Source organism: Erythrolamprus reginae, chromosome 9 (genome assembly GCF_031021105.1).
Source record: "Erythrolamprus reginae isolate rEryReg1 chromosome 9, rEryReg1.hap1, whole genome shotgun sequence".
Lineage (NCBI taxonomy): Eukaryota > Metazoa > Chordata > Lepidosauria > Squamata > Dipsadidae > Erythrolamprus > Erythrolamprus reginae.
This window is the reverse complement of record NC_091958.1, coordinates 31,676,215-31,697,434: the sequence shown is the minus strand read 5'-3', so window position 1 is coordinate 31,697,434 and position 21,220 is coordinate 31,676,215. Positions and strand designations below refer to the sequence as shown.

At 44.4% G+C, this 21,220-nt stretch overlaps 1 protein-coding gene across 10 annotated transcripts in view; it reads left to right on the top strand.

The window, feature by feature from the left end:
* CFAP70 (cilia and flagella associated protein 70) overlaps positions 1–21,220 on the top strand; it is a 246,210-nt gene that overhangs the window by 87,941 nt on the left and 137,049 nt on the right. For all 10 annotated transcript variants that reach the window (XM_070760789.1, XM_070760788.1, XM_070760785.1 and 7 more), the window contains 4 exons: positions 1,266–1,418; positions 15,966–16,115; positions 16,944–17,024; positions 19,252–19,343. In XM_070760789.1, the coding sequence (XP_070616890.1) occupies positions 1,266–1,418; positions 15,966–16,115; positions 16,944–17,024; positions 19,252–19,343 (476 nt within the window). The remainder of the gene's footprint in view (positions 1–1,265; positions 1,419–15,965; positions 16,116–16,943; positions 17,025–19,251; positions 19,344–21,220) is intronic.

Here is a 21,220-nt window from a genome sequence, read left to right as displayed (position 1 = left end):
TGCTTTTCTTTCGGCAGAGTAGCTAAACGCCCGTAGACTTTAAAACAAAGGGATTAATGCCAGCCTTTGCACTTTTATCTCAGCTTCAGGCTGGACAGGAAAAGGTAAGCGGCCGGAGACTTTGCCAGCCCAGTAGCGCTTTTACATTGATTCCTTTGATTTAAGGTCTCCGGCCACTTAGCTCCTCCGCCGAAAGAAAAGCGCCATGGCTGGCAGATGAAGTGGAGGCGAACAGAATGGGGACAGAGGCGAGGCGAGGAAGTGGCAGTGGGGTAGGAGGCAAAGCCGGCTGCCTGGGGAAACGGCGCATTTGAAAAGCGCGCCACTTCCCTGGGCGCAGGACTTGACATCAGCTCAAGGCCCCGCAGAGCCGTCACTGCCGCCTGTCCCCTTCCGTCCCAGCGCAGGCTGAGCCCCCCACCTTGCCCTCCTCACAACTTGCCCCCCCACTCCCACCTCCCACCATCCAAGGCCCCTTTGTCTGCCCCGCCACCACTGGCTCTGCTCCCTGCGCTCGCCCAGCCCGGCCGCCAACCTCCAGCCAGGAGCCGCAATCCAGAAGCGGCAGCAACAGCAGCGCCGTGGCCAGGGGGTGGGCGTGGGGAAGGGATGGGAGCACCCGTCGTGGAGGAGGAAGTGCGAAATGCTGCTTTGCCTGGCAAAGACCTGGTGGTGGTGGTGGTGGTGGCAGGAGGCAGGGGGCCTCCGCCACCCTCCTCTCTGCGTGACCTTTGAAAAACGTGCGCCAGGATTATTTTTTTAATGCGCTCCAGCGCATGGTGCATCTTAGAGGGAACTATGCTCATGACTCATGAAGACTCCGTAGACTCATGAAACTAGAAGCCAAAACGCATATGTTGTTCTCTGCAATGGGGAATGACTTTGCTCACTCTTAAATACCCTGAGGGCATGACTCAATAATCACAGCCCTACTCCTGAATGATTCTCCTCTTAGCCAACCATTCATGCTTACTAAATGCCCTGCACACTCGAGCATCAGGCAAAGACTCCTCCTCTTCTCCTGAGTTACTCAGCACAAGAAATTCCTCACAGGAAGGGCTCATTCACTCATCCCAGGAAGTGCAGCAGATGCTGGCTGTTGTTCTGACCCTGACTCCTCATCTTCATCAATATCCATCTCAGGTGTCAAGAACACAGGATGCCTTTGTCATGCCTCCACAATCTCTGAGTCCTCAGTGTCTATGATTATTTGTGCAGGACGTGAGTGAACACAACAATGGTTGTTTCCACTGTACTTTTTCTAGGGAAGTGGAGCTATTGCTGGAGCAGAAGAAGATCCCATTTCTTTTCACGGCGTTGCTTACGTCAACTTAGTTCCTCTGCTGTATCCAGGAGTGAAGCAGATCCGGGGAGCATTCCGAGTTTTTCCTTACCATGACAGTGAAGTGTCTGAGAAGGTAACAGCTTCATTTGCCTGGCTGTTTGGACAAGATTATCTTACTTTAGATTTTCTTTGAAATGGTTATTGTCATCTTGTTTCTCCGAGGCTTAGGGTAGAAAGAAAGGGTAGAGTGCTGAAAGCCGGAAGAGCAGCATTCTGGCATACATGTGCTCACTGGTGCCCAAACATGCGTGATGGCCAGCTGTTTGTCAGGTGTGTGTCCGCACCGGAAACCAGAAGTTTGGGTGCCAGCGGTCACGTGTGTTCTCCAATGCACTTGCAAGGAGAGTCCAACATGGGTATTTCTCACGTCTCATTGGAAGGGACTGAGTTTAATTTAAATATTAGGTAGGTGCTGCCCCCTAGCCCACCAGTCATGAAAACTCAGTCGCAGTAAAGGGACCTTTTGAGTTTTCCTCCATAGCGGAGTATTACAGTAAAGTAACCTTCAGGTTGACATCATAAGATTTTCATTTAATAACTTTTGATTTTGTTTATTTGCAGGTGTTCTTCAATCAAGAAAGCCCCCCTCCCTGCAGCACAGGGTGAGACCCTCAGTGGCTCCCACCCTCTAGGCTGTCGTGTCCCCTCTCCCCCCAATGATCGGCCCCTCCTGGGGTAATTGGGGGACAGATTAACCAGGAGCACGGGGGGGATGACCGGGTCACCGACCTCTGTGGTCACACCCGGAGGTTAGGAGGAGGTTGACGTCAGGAGGGGTCCGCCCCGCTCAACGAACATACCTGGGCCGAAGACCGGCGGAGCGGACCTCCGGATTGAGAACGGCGGATCAAAAAGGCAGCACCTCAGAAGCTTCGGAGGTTGCGGAGACACGCAGTCGCATTAAACACCCACTGCCCATTCTGCCGAGAGTGCTTCAGATTGGTTGGGTGTTGATTAGGTTCCAATGGCTGTCGTGAGTGTTTTATGAAAAACAGGGAAATTTAGATATGGCAGACCCATCAGCACAATCAGGAGTGGAGCCTACAGTCTCTATTAGGCCATGTACCCCTAAGGAGAAACCCCAATCAGGCAAGGCAAGGGCCAAATCCTCTCAGGGAGCTTCCCTTAAAGAGGCAGAAAGGAGGATAAGAGCACTGGAGAGACAATTAGAAGCTGCGCAGAGACAGCACACTCCAACAGTTGCTCCAGCTCAGCCTAATGTCACCAGCCTCTTCCATGATTGGAACTGCAGAGGTAGTAGGCTCGGCAACTGAAAAGGATTGGTCTCCAGAGCGCCCTCTTCTGTCGGTGCCAGCATTAATGACTGAAACCTTCAATCCTCCTAGACAGACCCAGGTCTGGCCCAGTCTGATACCACCAGTGCAAATCACCCAGGTGCCACAATATAATCAACCATCAGCAACCTTCACACCTTCTGCTGCAGGGTTGAGAAGCTCCCAGGACACATGGCAAAACATGCCCCCGGCTCTTCAAGACTTAATAGCCAACGCCTATTCGCAGGGGTTAGCAACGGGTGCCCAACAGTACGCTCCAGTGGCCACCAATCCATCCAGATCCAGAGATCTTTGGACGGCACCACCCCCTCAATCCCTACTGGGGTCTATAGAAGACGACATTTTCCACAGAGTTGAGGCTAGTGAGGCTGGGGATGATCCATCTGGAGATGAGCAGCCTCCTGAACCCCCAATATTTGCGGGCCTATTTAAGCCTCCCCTGTTCCGAATACTGCTTAACAAGGCTAAGCTTACCATTGATGAAGCGGGGGAGGGGAAACAAACAGAGGCGACCTCAGCACCTGCTACATCTGCTGTGCTTTTCGTTGTCCCCAAGAAGGAGACCGAGCACATCCCTGCTTCGGAAATTTTTCTGGAGAACATAAAAAGACCTTGGGAGAATCCTGCTACCGCTCTGGGCCCATCTATGATTGACCGCAGATTCTATACGTTCGACCAAGAGATGGAAGCGTTATTAGTCTCCCCAACCATAGACAAGCCGGTGGCGAGCTTGGTCTCAAACGCCCTGGTACCGTCGGAAGTGTCAGATGGGTTAAAGGCTGAGGATAAGAAAGCGGAGAATGTGATGCTCAAGACACACCAAATGGCAGCCTGGGCCTTACGCGCCACCTCCGCAGCCTCATTTTTCAATCGAGCCACCATCCTGTGAATACAGGATATTCAATCCAGGGTGAACCCTGAGGACAGCAGACTTTGCCAGGATTTAAACAAACTGCTAGCGGCTATGGAATTTTCGGCGGATGCCACTTTGGATGCAGCAAAATTTGCATCCAGAGCAATGGCATCCTCCATGGCATCTCGCAGGCTGATTTGGCTTTGCAGCTGGCAGGTGGATGTAAAATCTAAGTGACGCCTGGCCTCCGCTCGCTTCCAGGGTGAGAAATTGTTTGGGGATTCCTTAGAGAATGTTATCAAAGATAAGGACAAGAAAAAAGTGCTACCATGGTCGAATAAGAGAGTGGAAAGATGTTTTAACCCTTTCTATCAATGCCAGACATTTCGTTCCGAGCCCTCCTCAACGATCTCCCAGGGATTGAGACCGTTCTTTCAGGGCTCCTACAACCAGGGAGGTTTTCACACAGATAGAACATACTTCGTGGACCATGGCAAGCCCTACCAACAGGGCCGCCGCCCCTTTAGGGGCTCCAATTTCAGAGGACCCAGGTGAGGCAAATGACTCAGCAGTGATCTACCCTCTTGGGGGCAGACTGCAACACTTCGCAGACTCCAGGAAAGCCACATCCACAGACACTTGGGCAATTGCCACAGTATCCCAAGGTTTGAGGATAGACTTTTCCCATCTGCCCCCAAACAGATTCATTCTATGCCCTCAGGTGACAGAAGAGAATGCTATTGCACAGGGAGATCCTCCATCTCTTAGAAATAGAGGCGATCGAGGAGGTACTGTTATATCTACAAGGGAAGGGCTTCTATTCGGTCATCTTCCTGGTTCCAAAGTCCTCGGGAGGGTATCGATTAATACTAAATCTAAAAAGTTTGAACCTCTATGTGCGATACGAGAGGTTCAAAATGCACTCCTTCCATTCTAGACTCTATACGCCAAAGGGACCTTCTAACCTTGATAGACCTCAAGGAAGCCTATCTGCATGTGCCGGTGTACCCTGCGCACAGACAATTTCTGTGTTTTTGCCTGAACGGGGTCCATTACCAATACGGGGTAATGCTGTTTGGCCTTTCTCAGACCGATGTCTGAGAGTGGCCGTAAGGACATTCACAAAGTTGTTGGACATCCTTACGGCCACTCTTAGACATCGGTCAGTGCACCTTATGGTATATCTCGACGATATCATAGTACTGTCAAAATCTCCGGAACTAGCGCATCGAGATTTACAACTGACTCTGATGACACTCCAAACACATGAACTTACGATAAATTGGGACAAGAGTCACTTAAACTCAACAACACGCCTGGCTCATTTGGGTACCTCTATAGACACGGAGTCATGCATAGTCTTCCTATCCCCAGAAAGACAGGCCAATTTTCAGACTCTAATACGAACCCTGAAAATTCAACAAAGGCCCTCACTAGCTTTCTTGTCAAAGATACTGGGTACACTAGTATCCTGTATAGAGATCGTGCCCTGGGCTCAGTTGCATCTGCGTCCACTCCAATGGTTTCTCCTACCTTTTCAAAGTAGAAAATCCAGTCATTCCCAAGTCAAAGTAACCCTCAGTTCAGGGATCAGAAATTCCCTGCGATGGTGGGCCTCAACAGCAATCCAGAAGGGTTTGTTATTCCGAGATCAGGACTTTGTTACCATAACAACAGACGCCAGCTTGACGGGCTGGGGAGCTCATCTCTCATCCAATATGGCTCAGGGGCTGTGGGGTCCACAGGACTTGTGGGACATAAATATCAATTTCCTGGAACTAAAGGCAGTTTCCTTGGCACTTCACAGTTTCTCTCCCTTGATACGGGGAAGACATTTTTTGATTCTGACAGACAATGTCTCAGCCCGTTCCCACATTAACCATCAGGGAGGAATGAGGTCCAGGAGACTGATGCAAGAATTGGAATCCCTGTTCAGGTGGGCAGAGGTTCATCTAGCATCCCTTTCGGCCGAACACATATCGGGACAGGAGAATGTACAGGCGGACTGGCTAAGCCGCAGGACCATAGACCTGGCAGAGTGGAGATTGGATCCCGGAATATTCCAGGAGATATCCAATCATTTCAGCACACCGGTAATAGACCCCTTTGCAACATGTCACAATAAACAACTTCCACGTTTCTTTTCCCAGTTCCCTTCCCCGGGAATGGAAGGGGTAAATGCGTTACGACAACCTTGGCCAAGGGGCCTCCTGTATGCATTTCCACCAACTCGCATTATACAGAGGGTTCTTCAGAAGATCCTGGAGGAACAAGCCGAGGTACTGCTGGTGGCGCCGTATTGGCCACGACAAGCATGGTTCGCGGACTTGATGGAACTCTCCATTTCCCCATCCTGGAGGATCCCGGACCATCTAATATCTCTCAGTCAGGGATGCATTCTACACCCGGAGCCACAGTGGTGGCAACTGACCATGTGGCACTTGAGGGGGATTGCCTGAGGCGCCAACATCTGTCTGACACAGTCATAACCACCATGCAAGCTGTGCGCAGGCCATCTACGAGGCGCATTTACCAGGCCACATGGTCGACTTTCTACGAGTTTTGCAAGACTCAGGAAGTCAACCCTCAGGTGGATTCACCAGGTACAGTCCTAATTTTTCTGCAAGCAGGACTGGATAAAGGATTAGCCCTTAACACCTTACGGTGTCATGTGGCAGCATTATCCACTATATCAATTCAGGATTATTATCGCCCCCTTTCGCGTCATCCATGGATTAGAGACTTTTTAAAAGGAGCTTCAAATATACGATCACCAATGGTTCATAGATATCCATCTTGGGACCTAACTTTAGTTCTGCGAGCTCTAACAGGTCCTCCTTTCGAACAGTGTCATTATGTTTCCTGTCAATCAAGATGGAGTTTTTGGTCACAATTATTTCAGCTAGACACGTAACGGAATTGTCGGCCTTGTCAGTGAGACCTGACCTCTGTTTCTTTCACCCAGACAGAGTTGTGCTAAGACTAGACCCTACGTTTGTTCCAAAGGGCCCAGGAAATAGTGTTACCTGACTTCTGCACGCACGGAACACACCCATTGGAACTAAGGTGGCATAAATTGGACTACAATGTGCAGTACAAATGTATGCCCATAGGACACAGACGTTCAGGACATCTGAAGCATTATTTGTGTCGTTTTCATCTCAGAGCATGGGCACAAGGGTTTCATTGCAAACTATCAGCTGCTGGATACGTGATTCATCACAGAGGCTTACAAGGCAGAAGGTCAGACTATTCCTCAGGGAATAACAGGACATTCCACACATAGTGCAGCTACTTCTGCGGCTTGGGCTATGCAAGCTTTGATTGAAGATATTTGCAGAGCAGCCACGTGGGCAGTTCTGTCTACCTTCATCAAGCATTACCGAATTGACTCATTTGCCTCCATGGAGGCAGCTTTTGGGAGGCAAGTGCTACAAAGGGTGTGCTCAACTTGAGAGCCCCTGGTCCAGCCTTATCTCTCCCTCAAATTATAGCTTGGGTACATCCCACGTTGGACTCTCCTTGCAAGTGCATTGGAGAAGAACCGTTGAACTTACCTGAACGGTCTTCTCGATGCATTGCATGGAGAGTCCAAACCCACATGGCTTATTGGACCAGGGCCTTTATTTTTCGTAATGGTTGTTTGTTCTGGGTTGAATTTGCCTTCCAGTTGTTGAATAAAGTTTATAGTTTACTGCACCTTTGTTTTCTCCTTGACTGGTGGGCTAGGGGGCGGCACCTGTCTAATATTTAAATTAAACTCAGTCCCTTCCAATGAGGTTTGAGAAATACCCATGTTGGACTCTCCTTGCAGTGCATCGAGAAGACCGTTCAGGTAAGTTCAACGGTTCTTCTAGAGCAATGTTTCCCAACCTTTTTTGAGCCACGGCACTTTACAGTGATACCTCATCTTACGAACCCCTCTTCATACGAACTTTTCATGATACGAACCCAGTGTTTAAGATTTTTTTGCCTCTTATTCTGAACTATTTTCACCTTACGAACCCGAGCAGCCGCCGGGATTTCCCTGAGGCTCCTCGATTCCCTTCATTTTTGCCAGCTGCTTTGGATCCCATTGACAAACTCCCCCCTTCCAAACTGCATGGGGAAAAGACTTATGGAGCTCAAGAGAGGAGAAAGGTGTGGGAGAAATGAGCAGAATGGGGTGGGCAAAAACGGGAGGGAAAGACTCTTGGAGCTCAAGAGAGGAGAAAGGTGTGGGGAAAATGAGCAGAACAGGGTGGGCAAAAAATGGGAGGGACTCATCGAGCTCAAGAGAGGAGAAAGGTGTGGGGAAAATGAGCAGAACGGGGTGGGTAAAAACAGGAGGGAAAGACTGCTTCGTTGGGACTGCCACCTCTTGCCACCTCTCGCTGTCCCTTCCCCCACTCCGTTTGCCTCAGCTTAGTCTGCCCCCCCCCCGCTTTTTTAAAAAAAACCCTTAATGTTTTGGATTTTTCTAAGGGCTTGCACGCATTATTGGCTTTTCTATTGATTCCTATGGGAAACATTGTTTCATCTTACGAACTTTTCACCTTACGAACCTCATCCCGGAAACAATTAAGTTCGTAAGATGAGATATTACTGTATTCATATTTTCAAAATCCTGGGGAACATTTAGCGGGGGGTGGGATAAAAAAAGTTTGGACAAAAAAAAATCTCTCTTCCTCCCTTTCGCTCTATTTTTCCCTCCCTCTTTCCCTTCCTTCCCTTCTTTCTCTCCATCCCTCTTTCTTTCCTCATTCCTCTCTTTTTTGCTCTCTTTCTCTCTCCCCCTCTCTTGCTCTCTCATTTGCTTTTTTCTCTCTTGCTCTCTCTCTTTCTCTCTCTGCTTCTCTTGCTATCTTTCTTTCTCTCTTGCTATCTCTTTCTCTTTCTCTCTCTTTATTTCTTTCTCTCTCTATCTCTATCTCTCTTGCTATCTCTCTCTCTTTTTCTCTCTCTGTCTCTCGCTATCTCTTTCTTTTTCTCTCTCTGTCTCTCTTGCTATCTCTTTCTCTCTTTCTTTCTCTCTCTCTCTGCCTCTCTTGCTATCTCTCTCTTGCTTTTCTACCTCTCTCTTTCTCTCTCTCTCTGCCTGTCTTGCTATCTCTTTCTCTCTCTCTTTCTCTGTCTCTCTTGCTATCTCTCTTTCTCTCTCTGTCTTTCTCTCTCATTACACCATGCCAACAACAGCGGCATCGGGCAGTAGCCAGGGGTGGCGGCAGAGCGGTTAACTGCGAGCGGGAGCCCTGACGGCGGCAGCTGGACGTGCTTGCTGGATGCCATATATGCTGGCGCTGCACTGGTCATGGGCGTGTGGCTGGCACCTCCGGCCCAGCCAGTGAGCCAGTGCCAGCCCCGCAGCGCCAGCATGTGCGGCGTCCAGCAACACGTCCAACCGCCACCATCGGTGCCTCCACCCTGGAGCTCCCTCTCGCCACCGCCATCTCCTGGCGACTGCTTGGGGCCGCTGCAGCCGGCATCCGCCCGCTCCCACCACCAGTGCCCTCCCGCCGGGTCCCAAAGGACACTGGTTGCCGCCCCCCCGCCAGGGAAGTTCCAGCTGGGTGGGGCGCTGCCGGTGCCTCTGCCCTGGAGCTCTTGCCCACCACCGCCATCCCTCGGCTACTACCTGGTGCCACTGCTGATGGCGCCCTCCTGCTCTTGCTGCTGGTGCCCTCCCACCGGGCCCCAAAGGACACTTGCCGCTGATGCTAGGGAAGCTCCAGCTGGGCGGGGCGCTGCCGGTGCCGGTGCTGGTGCCTCCGACCTGGAGCTCCCATTCGCAGCTGCCTCCCGGCTACTGCCCGATGCCGCTGTTGCCGGCGCTCTCCCGCTGGGCCCCAAAGAAGGAAGGCGGGAAAAAGGCGCAAAGAAGGAAGCTCTCCTTTTTCCCGCCTTCCTTCTTTGGGGCCCAGCAGGAGAGCGCCGGCAACAGCAGCATCGGGCAGTAGCCAGGGGGCAGCTGCGAGTGGGAGCTCTAGGTCGGAGGCACGAGCACTGGCACCGGCAGCACCCCACCCAGCTGGAGCTTCCCTAGGAGCTTCGCGGCACACCTGACCATGTCTCGTGGCACACTAGTGTGCTGCGGCATACTGGTTGAAAAACACTGTTCTAGAGCACTACTCTTCCAGGTTTCAGCACTCCTGTGCACACGAAGGCCAGCAAGATTCCTCGGTCCAGCTGGGATGGTTTTGGGTGCCATTTCTGGCACACAGGTCAGCATGCAGTGATGTAAAATGTTAGTCATCACTGGTATAGGGTTTCCTGCTTGAGCAGGGAGCTGGACTAGAGGACCTCTAAGGTCCCTTCCACCCCATAGAGCCGTGGTAGCATAGTGGCTAGAATGCAGTACTGCGGGGGTTTTGAGCATGCGCCAGTGAGTGATGACGCTCTGCTGAACGCTCTTCAAATGAGAAAGTAAACATTGGATTTTAAAACCCTGTCAAACCAACCTAAGTCTCAAATAAATTGAACTAAGCAATAAAGCCATAAATTTGGAACCCGGAGATACCTTGGGCTAACTGAAGGAGAGAGAAACAACCTGGAAACAGTCTGCTTTCCACTCGAAACTGTGAGTAAACAACAAAGCTAAGAGGAGAGATGGCGGAGAAAATGGTGGAGGAACTCACAGGGAGAATGGATGCCTTGGTAAAAGCTTTTCTTGTGGTCGGTCAGCAGTTAAAAGAAATGCAAGACGTGGTTACTAAGACCGCAATTGATTTAGAAACAGTGAAAACAGAGCAAAAAGCCCAAGGTGACAGGGTTTCCAAACTGGAAGAAGAAAGAGAACAAATTCGTCAACGTACAAGTATGTTAGAAGACAGATTGAGAAGGGCAAATTTACGCCTGAGAGGCTTCAAAGCTGATTTTGCTGATAGCAGAAACATGATCCCAAATATCCAGCAGTGGTTTAAGGAGAATAAAATTGAAGTGTTGGACCATGAAATAGAGAGAGCACACTGGGTTTTTGGAGCTAGAAGAGACCCAAATCAACGAGACATTGTAATTAAATTCCTCTCAGAAAGAATGGCTGAAAAAGTTTATAAAGAATTAAGAAAAATTACCAACCTCACTTCCAAGGGAGCCCCGATTCGGGTGTTAAAAGATTTGTCAGTGTCAACCCTACAATTAAGAAGTCAAATGCGCCCAATAACTGAGGCCCTGTTTAAAGGAAATATGCGTTTCAGTTGGCAGTATCCCGCCATCGTCATCGTGTTTCATGAAGGGAGGTGGCATCGAGCAAAAACATTCCAAGAAGGAAAAGAAATGCTGGTGAAACTCGGCTTGAATCCAGATTTACAGCAACAGGCAGGAAGAGCTACAGAAGTGCCGGAAGAAGGGGGAGCAGCAGGAGAAGGGGGTAGTAAAGATTTTATGGAACTTTTACAATCAACATTCCTCGGCAAACAAGCTCTTTTGGAGAAGGAGAAAGAAGCACCGGAATCTTCTAAGATGGAAGCAAGAGTCACGAGGCAAAAAAAGAAATGAAATGCTTGTAAAAATCTCTGTCTTAAACTGTTTTAATGGTTTTATATATTAAGGGGAAAAGTTGATGTCTGTTTCAATTTAATATCTGCTTTAACCTAAATCAAATTAAGGGAGACTTGGGGAGGGGAGTGTGGGGTTTTATTTCCAACTTTAAAAGAGTGTTTGGGGGGGGGCACTAGCTTCGGTGGAACCATGCCCCCTTATGGTGCCTAGCCAAAGCAGCGGATTTTCCCCCCGCTTTTCTCTCCTTGTGAGAGAGATTCGGGGGGAGGCACCTGGGTGGGGAGAACTTTCAATAAAAATGAAAAAAATAATAGAACTCTGGGTTGCAAGAGGGAGAAAGGTTAAATGGAAATATTATGGGTGATCGAACAATTATGACGTTGAATATAAATGGTTTGGCATCGCATGGGAAAAGGTATAGACTATTGAAATTAGCGAAAGAAAACCACGTGGATTTTTTATTCCTTACTGAAACTCATAAGGGAAGGAAAAAAACGGATAAACTGATTGAGAGTAAAGAATGGAAATATATTTTTGAGAGTAGAGGAAAAACAAACTGTAAAGGAGTGGCCATATTAATAAATCAAAGAAATGTTTTTCAGGTGATACAAACAAAAGGGGATAAAGAAGGAAGATTATTATTTGTAAAAGGAAAAATGAATCAAAAAATGATAACGTTAGCGGTAATATATGCTCCAAATGTAAATGCTAAACAATTTATTATGAATGCAAAACATAAACTGGATGTATTTTCAGAGGGGATGATGATATTTGCTGGGGATTTCAATGTAGAAATAACAGCTAATAACAAAGAAAAGAAGCAATTAAATTTGAATAAGTTAAATATGATAGATTTACACGCTGATAATTCAAATAGAGGGACATACTACTCAGCAAGACACAACAAGTTTAGCTGTATTGATTATATATTCATGAACAAAATGGGAAATATTCAAGTTAAAAAGGCAGAAATCAAAAGTAATTGGATATCTGATCATGCAGCTATAACGGCAGTTATAAAGATAGACCCTACTATTAGACAAAGAATTTGGAGATATAATACAATTGTCTCAGTAAGTGAAGAAAATAAGGAAAAAATACAGAAAGATATTCAGGAATTTTATGAAATAAATCAAAATGATGGGATGAGACAATCAGTTATCTGGGACATGAAGAAGGCAGTTATTAGGGGTAATCTAATTAGTATGGAGTCTCATATCAGAAAAAGTTGGGGTATGGAAAGGGAAAAAAGAATAAGGGAAATAGAATCAATAAGAGAAAATTTGAGAATAACCAGAAATAAAGAATGGAATGACTTGTTAAAACTTAAACAAAGACAATTAAAGGACATAGAGGAAGAAAACTGGAATAATATGAGAATAGCAGTGAAACAGAGAATTGAAATATGGGGGGGGAAATCAGCATTACAAATGGCGAAATACCTTAAAAAAAGAAAAGAAAAATTAATAATAAATGGTTTGAAGGATAAGGATGGAGTAATGAAATATGGTAACAGAGAATTAGAAAGCATAATAAGAGAATTCTATGCAAAACTATATGAGAAAGAACATGTTATGTTACAAGAAATAGAAGTTAAAGAAAGGCTGAATGAGGAAGAAAGACAAATGTTAAATGCAAATATAACAAGGGACGAAATAATCAAAGTGGTAAAAGGGTTAAAACCCGGTAAAGCACCAGGCCCCGATGGGTTTATAGGAGAATATTATAAAACATATATAGAAATTCTATTACCGCATTTGGAGAAACTGTATAACAATATCCTCATAACATTAGATGTTCCACAAACATGGAAGGTGTCTGAAATTGTAACAATTCCTAAACCAGGTCGAGATTTAAAAGAACCTGGTTCCTACCGCCCAATTAGTCTGCTAAATCAAGATTATAAAATTTTTATGAAAATTTTAGCAAATAGGTTGGAAAATATATTGCCAAGGATAATTAGGAAAGACCAGTATGGTTTTATAAAAGGGAGAAGAATATATGAGCCAATTAGAAATATAGTGAATGTGCTGCACCATGCTACCAAAACTAAAAGGAAAATGGGATTACTAAAGTTAGATGTTTACAAAGCTTTTGACAAAATAAATCATGAGTATTTGTTCCAATTATGCAATACTTTGAATATGGGGAAAGGGTTTTGTCAAATAATAAAAGAAATATATAAGGATAATACAGCCTACATCAGAGTGAACGGGAATAGAACGGAGAAGATAGAAATAAATAATGGGACCAAGCAGGGATGCCCCCTATCCCCAATGCTTTTCGCAATGGCAATTGAAATATTGGCAAACAAAATTAGAAAAGATACACAATGGAAGGGATATCAAATAGGAAGCATGGAATTAAAATTAAATTTATTTGCAGATGATGCTATAATAGTTACAGAAACACCAATAGATATGATTAAAAGAATGATCACAATACTTCAGGAGTTTAAAAACCAATCAGGGTTAAGAGTGAATATGGAAAAATCAGAAATCATTTGTTTAAATACAGGGCCTAAAGAACAAATTGAAATACGGAAGGTATCGGGTTTAAAATTGGGTAGCAAGAAAATGAAATATTTAGGAGTATGGTTATTAAAGAATCCGAAAAAAATGGTGGAATTTAACTATAATTTAATATGGAAAAAAATTCAGAAACAAATTAAGAACTGGAGAAATAAAAATCTGAGAAGATTGGCTAAAGTAAGAGCTTTAAAGATGATGATTATTCCAAAAATGCTATATATTTTACAGGTAATGCATGGAACCTTGCCAATAAGAAAGATAAGAGAATGGGATACTAAATTGAATGTGTGGATAGAAGGTAATAAAAGACCAAGGATTAAAAAAAATGGCTGATAGCAACGGAGGACTAGGGAGGTTGGGGAAATCCAAGCCTGGAGTATTATAGGGACACATATCATATTGATAGGCTAATGGAATTACAATTATTAGAGGAAAAACCGTGGGTAGAATTAGAGAAAGAAATTAATGATATTAAGAACCAGGAATTATTATTTAGGAAATGGAATAAGGTAGAAATAAATAGACTATTAGATCCTACTAAAGCGATAATAGAGAGTTGGATGAAATGGCAAGATAAATTGAAAATGACAAACTCTAAATTAGCAACGCTGCATGTGATAAATACAAAGAAAGAAAGTAACCTCACAAAGATAATATGGGAACTAAGGAGGAAAGGGATACAGAGATTAGAACAGTTATATGAAAGGGACGGAAGAATCAATAGAAATGAAATAGAGAGGTGCCTGGGACAACAAAACTGGTTACAAATTAATGCGATAAGTACATATTTAAGTAAAAGGGAAAACAAAGAAATATTTATGAGACAAGAAACAAATTTAGAAAAGATATTAAGGGACAAGTGTAAGAATATAAAAGCACAAACAGGTAATATATATAGAGAATTATTACAAGTGGAAGAACAAGTAGTAAATGGATTGACAAGATATTGGCAGGACGAATTAGAAATTGATGAATGGGATATGGAGGGTATAATTGAAAATATTAAAAAAATTAAAAATACAAGAATAAGAGAGATGAGAAGAAAAATATTACACGTTTTCAAATAACGAAGAAAGGAAATTGTTGGCATGGGTGCAAGGAAAAAGTATTTATGCATATGTTTTGGGAATGTAATAAAGTTCAAAAATTTTGGAAACAAATACAAGTGGAAGTGAACAAAATTACAAATGGTAATTGGAAAATAATCAAGGAAGCAGCATTATTGATTAAAAATAGTGAGGTAAAAGAATATGAAGAAATCAAAATTGCAGCGATAGAAAGTGCCCAAGCAACTATAGTGCTTGGATGGAAAGATGACAATAAATGGACGATAAAAAATTGGTGCAAATATATGGTGGATCACATTCACTATGAAATTATGGAAATTAGACTACATAATTATAATGAAGGGAAATTAGCAGCAACAATGAGGCGGTGGGAAAAGGTAAAAAATTATATATTAACATCAGTAAGCGATGCAAATGTAAGAAATAAAATTCAATCACTCTATAAAGAATGAACAATGTAACCCAGAGACAAAGCATATGAAGGACAAAAATTGATTCTTCCCTGGTGAAGGGTTTTTTCTGTATGGTGATGGTACACTTATGTTTTCTGTTTTGTTTTTTGTTAAAAAAATTTAAAAAACCAATAAAAAATTATATATATATATAAAAAAAAGAATGCAGTACTGCAGGCTACTTCTGCTGCCTGATGGCCGCCAACAGTTTGGCAGTTTCATTCTGGCCAGCTCAAGGTTGATTCAGCTTTCCATCCTTCCAAGGTGGGTAAAATGAAGAGTCAGATTGTCGGGGGCAAGAGATTGATTCCGTAAACTGCTTAGAGAGGGCTGTAAAAGCACTATGAAATGATATATGTGCTATTTTCCTTCCTTCCTTCCTTCCTTTCTTCCTTCCTTCCCAATTCCCTTTCTCATTCTCCTTCCTGGTAGCGCAGTGGTTAGAGTGCAATATTACAGGGTAATTGCTGACTGCCAGGAGTTCGATCCTGAAGGTTGACTCAGCCTTCCATCCTTCCAAGGTGGGTAAAATGAGGACCCAGATTGTCAGGGGCGAGAGGCAACTCTGTAAACCGCTTAAGAAAGGGTTGTGAAGCAGTATGTAAGTCTAAATGTTATTGCTATAGCTGATTGGATGTTACATTAGGAGCTCTGGTGGCACAGTGGTTTTAATGCGGTATTGCCTGCAGTCAAGAGTTTGATCTTGACCGGCTCAAGATCAACTCAACTTTCCATCCTTCCAAGGCCCACATTGTTGGGGTGGGGGGCAAGATGCTGACTCTGTAAATCTCTTAAAGAGGAGTGTGGAGCACTGTGAAGCGGTATATAAGCCTAGGTGCTATTGCTATTATTCTAAGTTCTATGTTCATTTCCCTCAGAGAGTGTCTCTTGGCAGTGTACAATAAAAGCGACCCTCATTCTCACTTGGTGACAATTTTTGTTTCAGACCAAGTGCCTCTTCAGTCTTTTTCGTGATGTGGGCCATCTGGCAATTCTGAACAAATTTGGGCCCATGGGAATGTACAGTCCCCACACCAGAAGCATTCTTGGGAAAAGCATGAAAGATGACAAGCAGCGGGAAATAATGCTGAGGAAGGTGAGAATGGCAACCAAGTAATGCAAGTGGCAAGGTGATGAAAGTCTTCTTGAGCAGGGGTCTCCAGTCACCCAGCCAGGCTTTGTGGCTATGGTAGGACTATGTGAAAAAAGAAAAATAATTCTGCAGGAGCCAAATGAACAGAAACAGACTTACTCATTGATCAGGGAGGGCCAACTCAGGTCAAAAATTCAAACTTGAAGAAGGCAAACTAACAACTTCAAATATCAATTTTTATACAGCACAAAAACAAATTTCTTTAAATTCTGGAACACTTCATAATGACACTATCCCTGACGTATATTCTTAATGTGTTTTTTCCTCTTACTTACGGGAAGAGATACTTACTTATGGGAATTTTTGCAAGCAGAAATATCCAAGCCCCGGTGTATCCCGTTTTTCACAAAATGTTCTTAAAATACAATGATGTTTTTGCTATGTGTTTTGCACACATGGCTATATAATGATACAGAGAATGTCATTTGAGTATAAAATATATTTTTGGTTATGAAACAAAATATGGCTGCACTCTTGTTCCTTTTAAAAAAAATAAATCATCAAACTAAATATTTTTCTCTCAACTAGAACTCACAACCTCCCAATTGGCTCAGAGTCAGCCAGACAGCCTTCATGCCTAAGGCGGGACCACCACACAGTCTTAAGAGGCACAGATGAAAATAAGGACCAGCCATTTTAGTTTCAAGCTCGTCCCTCTTACCAACATGACATTAGGCATTTCTCCCACCCACGCACCCACCCACCCAAATTAAACAAAGGCAGCTTTCTGAAATGATGTCCAGTAAAAGACTTTTTTTGCTTCTTCTTCAGCCATCTAATATTTTAAAAAAGGACGTCTCCGAGATTACAGTAGAGGTTGCTTTATCTTTATGCCAGAACCTGGAAGGACAGGTAAAGCCATTGTTTAAAAAAGAGGTCAAATGTAGATATCACCTGGACTCTCAAGCCATGTGGAAACTGAACAAGTGCTTCTTCTACAGTGATACCTCGCCTTGCGAACGCCTGTTCATACGAACTTTTTGAGATACGAACCTGGTGTTTAAGATTTGTTTCCCTCTTCTTAAGAATCATTTTCACCTTACGAACCTGAGCCCAGGTGTGTGGGCAATCTTGCTGTGCGTGCACACTCTTACTGCCGTAGGAATTGCCCTGCCTTGTGACTGCCACCACTGGGATTTCCCATTTGCTTGCCGCCCCCACGGGATTCCCCACCTCCTTTTGCTTGCACCTGCAGTCCTAAGGCGGGGAATGCTGGAGCTGCCCCATTTCCCTGCCACTTTCCCCTCTAGCCCTCTGCTTCCTCTGCTCCCCACAGCCGCCCCATCCCACTACCAAAATCCCCCCTAGCCTACCGCTTCCTTTGTCCCATCTCGCTCTCAAAATCACCCCTCCAAAACCTTCCTATGCCATCCCAAATCACTCCAAAAATCACCCCTTCAAACACTTTGTATGCCGCCTCAAATCGCTTCCAAGATCACCCCTCCAAAACCTTTCTACCCTGCCCCAAATCACTCCAAAAATTACCCCTCCAAAAGCTTCCTATGTTGCTCAAATTGCTCCCAAAATCACCCCTCCAAAAGCTTCCAATGCCCTCCCAAATCACTTCCAAAGTCTTTCAAAATCACCTCTCCTTTCAAAATGCCTCATTTCTCTTTGCTGCCTTTTGCCTTCGTTAGGACCTCCATTTTCCTTCATTAGGACCTCCATTTGGGGTGGCATAGTGTTTACCTCGTATCTCCTTGTTGCCTTTCTTCACTCCATTTGCCTTCGTTAGGACCTTGATTTGGGTGGCATAGTAAGTGTATGCCTTGTTTCTACTTGCTGCCTTTCTTCAATCCATTTTCCTTTGTTTGTACCTCAATTTTGGGTGGCATACAAAGCGTTTGAAGGGGTGATTTTAGAGGCAATTTGGGGTGTCATAGGAAGTGGATGGAGGGGTGATTTTAGGAGTGATTTGGGGCAACATAGGAAGCGGCTGGAGGGGTGATTTTGGGAGCAATTTGGGGCAACATAGGAAGCTTTTGGAGGGGTGATTTTGGGAGCAATTTGGGGCAACGTAGGAGGCTTTTGGAGGTGTGATTTTGGGAGTGATTTGGGGCAACATAGGAAGCTTTTGGAGGGGTGATTTGGGGTGGCATAGGAAGCATTTAAAGAAGCGATTTTGGGAGTGATTTGGGGCAGCGTAGGAAAGTTTTGGAGGGGTGATTTTAGGAGCAATTTGGGTAACGTAGGAAGCTTTTGCAGGGGTGATTTTAGAGGTGATTTGGGGTGGCATAGGAAGCATTTGAAGGGATGGTTTTGGGAGCAATTGGAGTAGTGTAAGAAGCTTTTGGAGGGGTTATTTTGGGAGCGATTTGGGGCGGCGTAGAAAGCATCTGCAGGGGTGATTTTAGAAGCAATTTGGGGCAGCGTTAGCCTTCATTAAGACCTCCATTCCTCGCTTCTCCTTGCTGTCCGTCTCCACTCCGTTATCCTTCACTTTGTCCGTCCGCTGCTTTTTTTCTTAAGCTTTAAAGTTTGGATTTTCCTAATGGGTTTGCACGCATTATTTGCTTTTACATTGATTCCTATGGGAAACATTGTTTCATTTTACGAACTTTTCTACTTACGAACCTCATCACGAAACGAATAAAGGTAGTAAGACAAGGTATCACTGTATTCTTAAAGTGTATTTCTCGCTCTCCCCCTCCCCCTTTATCTCTCTCTTTCTTCTTTCTTCCTTTTTTTTTGTTTGTTTCTTTCTTTCTCACTCTCTCTTCCTTCCTTCCTTTCTCTGCCTCTTCCTCCCTCCCTCTTTCTTTCTTTTTCTGCCTCTTCCTCCCTCCCTCCTGCCCTTCCTTCCTTCCTTCCTTCCTTTCTCTGCCTCTTCCTCCCTCCCTCCCTCCCTTTCTTTCATTCTCTCTTTTTTCTATATCATATCACTGAGTTACTTCTGCTATGTTTTGCAGCAATGGCTTGACAATAACCTAGTTGTTCTGTGGATGTTTAGATCTAAATTCCCATAACTGAAACCTAAAGTGTTTGGGATAAATTTGGGGGTGGGTGGGATGTGCCTGTGGAAACACTCTAGGATGTGGGCTATGCTTCTGAAGAAATATCAATCACTTTCTTTTTTCAGCAATATGTAGAAAGTGGAAGTTTTATTGTGTTAGAGTTTTCATTGGATAAACCTTTGGTGCCCAAGCGTCTGCCAGAGGAACTTGCCAGCCGGTGAGTTTTCTATCTATCTCTCTGTCTCTCTGTCTCTCTCTGTCTCTGTCTCTCTTCCTGTCTCTTTCTCTACCTGCCTGCCTGTCTGTCTGTCTGTCTGTCTGTCTGTCTGTCTGTCTGTCTGTCTATCTATCTGTCAATATGGGTGAAAGTTTGTTTTTGACACTGCCAGAGTTGTTGATACTCCATCACTGGAGGATTTCAAGGAGATTGGACAACCATTTAACAGATTAACACAGTTGGAAAGGACCTTGTTGGTCATCTAGTCCAACCCCCCAGTCAATCAGGAGATTCACTACCGGACTCTGTTGTTTCTTCCCCTAATCCCAAAATCTTCAACCTTACATTATCTACAATAGACCTCTCCCCTTTTCTAAGAGGTCTGTAAGTGGCGTGCATAAGTGCACTTTTGTGCCTAATGTCCCTCTCCTACTGTCTTATTATCCTTTCTATTACTACGTTCTACTTATGTTATGTTAATATGTACTATAATACTATACTTGTTTGACAAACAAACAAACAAACAAACAAATAAATAAATAAATAAAATAAATTTCCCACCCCCTACGCCATTTCTGACAAATGGTGGTCCAATATCTTCTTGGAAGTCTCAAGTAATGGTTGAAGGCAAGTTCTCTTCCATCGGTTGATTGTTCTCACTGTCAGGAAATTTCTCCTTATTTCTAGATTGAATCTCTCCTTGATCTATTTCCACCCATTGCTCCTTGTCAGACCTTCAGGTGCTTTGGAAAATAGCTTGACCTCCTCCCCAAATATTGGGAAAGTGCTATCATGTTTCCCTTGATCCTTCCCTTCATTCAACTAGCCGTGCCCAGTTCCTGTAACTGTTCACCATATGTTTTAGTCTCCAGTCCCCTGATCGTCTTGGTTGCTCTTCTCTGCACTTAACATGTTTTTTATATTGTGGTGACCAAAACTGGATGCAGTACTCTAACTAAGGCTATAAAGAATGGTGTTAGTAAGTCACTTGATCTTGATTGTGAGGTATCCCTCTGTTAATGCAATTTAGGATGGCATTGGCTTTTTTGGCTGCTGCAGCAGCATGCTGGTGGCTGATATTTATTTGTAAAAAGACTCCTGCCTTTGGGGTTGGATTGGAAGACCACCTAGGTCCCATTGAGCCTATAGAGGATTCTTTACATCTTTGGTATGGCTGCTCATTCTCTGTCAGTGGAAGGCATTATCCTTACTTATCCCATTCACTCTATATATTGGGCGAGATCAGTCACAACAAAGACTGCGTATCTTACTGAATTTTGATCTCATCATGAGCCCAGGAAGATAGGTTGGTCACCCAACAGTATATTGTTCCAAGGCAGGACCTCGGAGAACACCAGTTGCACCTACAAAACTTGCAACTCAGCTGAATTAGCCCTTTACAAAAATTTCTGCAGGGAGACTTTATCCTAGGTTGTCACGAAAGGTGCTTTTTCAAGAAGCAACTGGACTTCTTTTACTTTTTAAAAAAAGACATTTCATTTCACATCTAAGAAACTCCTTCAGAACTGAAGAAGCTTCTTGAATGAGAAGTGAAATGTCTTCAAGGAAAGCCCAAGGAAGTCCAGCTGCCTCTTGAAAAGGCACCTTGGGGATAAGGTGTTTGTGAGTGACATCGGGGAAGTTTTGATAGGGAAGGTTTGCCTATTTGCTGATGACTCTAAAGTGTGCAATAGGGTTGATATTCCTGGAGGCATCTGTAATATGGCAAATGATTTAGCTTTATTACATAAATGGTCAAAGCAATGGAAACTGCAGTTTAATGTTTCTAAATGTAAAATTATGCACTTGGGGAAAATGAATCCTCAATCTGAGTATTGTATTGGAAGTTCTGTGTTAGCAAAAACTTCAGAAGAGAA